The 5,000-nt window shown below is 44.4% G+C and overlaps 1 protein-coding gene across 1 annotated transcript in view; it reads left to right on the top strand.

Annotated features, from left to right (window-relative positions):
* LOC134440890 (echinoderm microtubule-associated protein-like 6) overlaps positions 1 to 5,000 on the top strand; it is a 151,637-nt gene that overhangs the window by 123,185 nt on the left and 23,452 nt on the right. Inside the window, exons 29-31 of the mRNA XM_063191044.1 lie at positions 257 to 265; positions 3,555 to 3,633; positions 4,720 to 4,849. Coding sequence (XP_063047114.1) covers positions 257 to 265; positions 3,555 to 3,633; positions 4,720 to 4,849 — 218 coding nt within the window. The remainder of the gene's footprint in view (positions 1 to 256; positions 266 to 3,554; positions 3,634 to 4,719; positions 4,850 to 5,000) is intronic.

Genomic DNA, 5,000 nt, shown 5'->3' with positions numbered 1-5,000 from the left:
CTCTCTCTCTCTCTCTCTCTCTCTCTCTCTCTCCGGCATGTTGGAAGGAAAGAGCATGGTTTGCAGTGCAGGCTATTGTTTTTTTTTTTTTAAGAGTTAAAGCTAAACGGAATGACGGGCCTCCTGTAGCTGTTTTCTGCTGTTTAGTTTGTGCTTGTGCATGAGGCTGTAGGCAGCTCTGCGTGCTGCGTGCTGTGCAGGGTCACCTGATTGAGTTCTCTAAATCTCTCCCTTGGCTTTGTCCTCCGCACACCAGGGGATCCAGGTAACGTGAGGCTTTACTCTGTTTCACTACGCTGCTACAGCAGCGCCTCTCTCTCTCTCTCTCTCTCTCTCTCTCTCTCTCTCTCTCTCTCTCTCTCTCTCTCTCTCTCTCTCTCTCTCTCTCTCTCTCTCTCTCTCTCTCTCTCTCTCTCTCTCTCTCTCTCTCTCTCTCTCTCTCTCTCTCTCTCTCTCTCTCTCTCTATGTTCCCTTGCTGTGGTGTATTGGCTCCCGCCAGGTGGAGGCGGAATCATGTTGTTACCACCCCACCCCACCCCACCCCACCCCCTCACTTCGATTCCTCCCCCCACCCCAGCTCACATTCATACCAATCACTTTCACACCTCTTCAATGTTTCGATTCCTTATTTCTTTCCGTTGGTTTGTTTTGTTGTAGTTGTTATTTTTGACCCTGGCTGAAGGTAATGCCATCTGGACTGCTCCTGCTCTGATCCCCTGCAGGTAGCGCTCTGTCACAGATCAACTCAGCTCAGCTCAGCAGAGAACAGCGCTCACATCCCATGCACTTCAATCATTCATTTGGGTCTGCTTTTACATTAAAATTGTGTTTTAATTTGAGAATCAAACTCAATATACTTCAATTATTACAATTGTTATAGGTTATGTACAGTATGTAAATGTTAGTGTGGCCTCCCCAATAACATGCTAATTCAGTTTTTGGAATGGTGTGATTGTGCAAGCCTTCTCATTCACCTTGGACTTGCACTAGGCGTTGGCCTGAAAAAATCTGTGCTCAAAACAAAGAACCTTGATCTAAAAAAGGATCTTGTTCCAAAATAAGAGTCTTGTTAAAAAAAAAAGAAGCCTAGCAAATATATTCTACTGTATATTTTCGATGAAAGCTGGCGCAATGTGACAGTGTGCAGCCTGCAGTGCAGACTGAGGACCAGCAGATGCTAACGTGAGCTCTCGCTCCTGCAGGCCACAGCTGGTAAAATACTACCCAGTCAGGGTGTGTGCAGATAACTAAAAGGAAATGATTAACGTCCACAACACTCTTCAATGCCCCCAAACAAAGTTTAATGGCATGACATTTCGGACGCTCAGTCCTTCATCAAAGCACAAAACTTAAACATTGTTAGGGGGCATCGGATAGCGTTACAGATCCTTATCATTTCTTTTCAGTTATCTTCTGTTTGGTCCAACACCTGTGCTACTGATGTGTGCGCATTCTCTGACTATGTGTGTGCAGATAATGCAATAGGCACTTCAACTACACACATGCAGCGCTAGTGTTATATATTAGCTTCTCATGCGCCACTCAATGTCCTCTGGGATAGTACTTTACCAGAGACTCCAAAACCCCAACCTTGTGCTTGATATACACATTACCTCCTTGTTTTTTACATGACCATGGACACGTTGGTTGTAATGGTACAATGGTCTCCATCGTCATTGTACACTTTTCCCAAGACACAAGGACGTTTTCTTGCAGTCCCAAACTGTTGAATGTGTGGTTTAACAGTCTCTCCCTGTCTATCTGTCTGTTTGTCTGACCATCTTCACATGTTAAGGTTTGTTATCTCTCCAAGTCTTCTGAAAAAATGTATTATGCTTGCACTAGTGTCATCATATTTAGTCAGTAGATATATTTCATGACTGTGCTTCAGTCACATACTGTGCCACTCCAGCTCAGTGATGTCAGCTATAGTTATAGAACACCTGTCTGTCAGAACACCTGTCAGAACATCTGTCTATTAGCATTGCACATTTTCTCCTCTTCTTCCCCCTCTTTTCCATCCCTTTGTCTCTGTTTCTCAACCAAACTTTTTGTTTTCTCTGAACATTTACGATATAATATTATATAATTTCTCTTTGTTACATTTTAATATAATGTTAATCGTTCCTGACATCCTTATTTAGTAGAGAGCAGAGAAAGAGTAGAGAGATTAAGAGCTTTGTTTGGCGACTTGTTTGTCTGAGTTAGTGATGTACAGTTAACACTAAGACACAAAAGAAGGCCCTGCATCCATCATAAACTGAATATGCTATGTATGTCCTTGAGTATGTCTTTGAAGTAATGTTGACAAATATTGGAAATGTTAACTCTATGTACATAACTTGAAATACTTGTACATAGTACTTGAAATAACATGATTAAATATAGCAAGACTTAACCACATATTTGGCTTTATATTAATTGTAATTTCAAGTCTTTTATTGCTTTACCATACTATTGTAGACTGATAATGTTAAAATGGGTCAGTAACAAAGCCCATATCTTATCATTGTTCACCTTTTATGTTGTCATGCTGAAAATGGCTGACTTCTTTTCAGCAAAGTAAGTCTGGTCACCCAACAGTACAATAAACACATGATACTCAAACCACCATGGCTCAAAGTGTACAGAGAGATGGTAGATGTTTTTGGTCCGTTGGGTTCGTTTAGAATTTTAGTATGTTATTCGTTCAGGCTTGCAAATGTTCATTTACTGAAAGTCAAAGAGTAAGCGTTCCACTTTCTGTAGCAAGTAAAGTCTCATCCGAACTTGTCAGTTTCTGACTACCGTTGACCACACTGCAATTTTTGACGTTGAGGGCATACCTTCCACGTCGCATGTTGACTATGTGGCCTAAACCTAGACCTTCCCCTAACTCTAGCTGTCAGTGAAGTTATGGTGCCACAAGGGGGCGCCTTTGAGGCACACATCACATTTTTACTCCAAAAGCACACATTAGACATTAGACAAAAATGGCAGTCTGGTCAAAGGTAGTCAGAATCTGATGAGTTGGGATGATACACTGTAGTCTGTAGTTGTACAAACTGAAGGTATTTGTAGGATCCTCTTCCCCTATCACTTGCCCTGCTTTGACGTTGTTGGGTAATGTTGGTGGCTCTACCTCAGGGCACGCTGTCCTATCTGTCAGGAACTGCAGCATTACACCAACATGACAGCTGAGGAGAATGTTGAGTTTGAATAGTAGACAGGTGTGTGTGTGTGTGTGTGTGTGTGTGTGTGTGTGTGTGTGTGTGTGTGTGTGTGTGTGTGTGTGTGTGTGTGTGTGTGTGTGTGTGTGTGTGTGTGTGTGTGTGTGTGTGTGTGTGTGTGTGTGTGTGTGTGTGTGTGTGCGTGCGTGCGTGCGTGCGCGCGCATGTGCTCATGTGCATGTGTGACTGTGTGTGTGTGTGTGTGTGTGCACGCGCGCGCATGTGTGACTGCATGCGTGCGTGTGTGTGTGTGTGTGTGTGTGTGTGTGTGTGTGTGTGTGTGTGTGTGTGTGTGTGTACCCGTGTGTGTGTGTGTAGCTCTACTAAAAGTCTGGTCTCCATAGGCCACCTGTCAGCCGAGCTGCTCCCCCACCAGACAAACTGCAGAGGAACAACGTCACCAAGAAGAAGAAACTGGTGGAGGTGTGTACCTGTGTATGTGTGCATGTGTGTGTGTGTGTGTGTTTGGGTGTGTGCGTGCATTTGTATGACTTGTTGTGTGCAGCAGTGTTACTGCGTGTTTGATTAAAAGCTGAAATTGCACATTCAGATCAAGGTTCAAATTCAGCTTTTTTTCAATTTCAATATCTTCACATGTCCTAGTAGGCGTACCAAGGAATCAAAAGCACATTTGTCATGGTTCCATTCAGACAGGACAAGTGTGTGAGGTATTATGTTCTAGGTTGAGTTGAGTTGGTGTATGAAATGCGCTATATAAATAAACTTGCCTTGCCTTGCCTTGCCTTAGGTTGTCCTAACCCTAAACAGAATGCGACAAAAGCTCAGAACCTGTTACACAGAGCAGCAACGACTTCTGGTGTCGCTACTCTTGTAATGTTCGGTGTGTTCGGTGTAACAAGTGACATTGTTGTGGCATACACCGCACGCGACAAAAGCTCAGAACCCTCAGAGCAGCGACGGCTTGAGGCGACAACATAGAGGTAAAGTAGGGAGGTTACCAGGGTGACAGCATTGGCCAGGCCCGGGACAAAATCAACTGAAAGGGCCCCCCTCCTATACCGTATACAATGAAATTAGGACCCAATTCTGGGGCCCCTTTCTCTCTGGGCGCGGGACAACTGACCCCTTTATCCCCCCGCTGTCAGCTTCCCTGGAGGTTACATTCAGACATTCCGATTGGCTGCTGCGGCTGCCGTCGAATCACAACATAGCGTAGCACCATCATAACAAACTGCAACTCGTGTTGCCCAAATCACTTTAGTCACCGGCTCGTCTGTACAGAGTCAATTATTTCTGGTGTCGTTGTTGCTCTTGTAATGTTCGGTGTGTTTATTGTAACAATTTTACATTGTTGTGGCAAGTACCACGCTACTAACCTGCTAACCTAACTAGTCCAGCTTTGCTGTTTGTCGAGATGGCTAATATGCAAAGATATATTTTGAATCTGACTACTCTGTGTCATCCATTATCATTTCAATGGGAGAATTGGTTCTCTGTATCTACTTAGATCACGTGTAGATCACGTGAGGTTCTCTATGTGTTTCTCAGGACCTGGTCTTAGACCACGTGTTTGGCTTTCGTGGGTTCGATTGTCGCAACAACCTTCACTACCTCAACGACGGATCAGACATCATCTACCACACCGCGGCCACAGCTCTGGTCCACAGCCTTAGCACAGGTGGGGGATCACACACACACAAACACACACACACACACACACACACACACACACACACACACACACACACACACACACACACACACACACACACACACACACACACACACACACACACACACACACACACACACACCACTCTGATCCATAG

This window comes from Engraulis encrasicolus, chromosome 24, assembly GCF_034702125.1.
Source record: "Engraulis encrasicolus isolate BLACKSEA-1 chromosome 24, IST_EnEncr_1.0, whole genome shotgun sequence".
In the NCBI taxonomy this organism is placed as follows: domain Eukaryota; kingdom Metazoa; phylum Chordata; class Actinopteri; order Clupeiformes; family Engraulidae; genus Engraulis; species Engraulis encrasicolus.
This window is presented reverse-complemented; position numbering and strand designations above follow the sequence as displayed.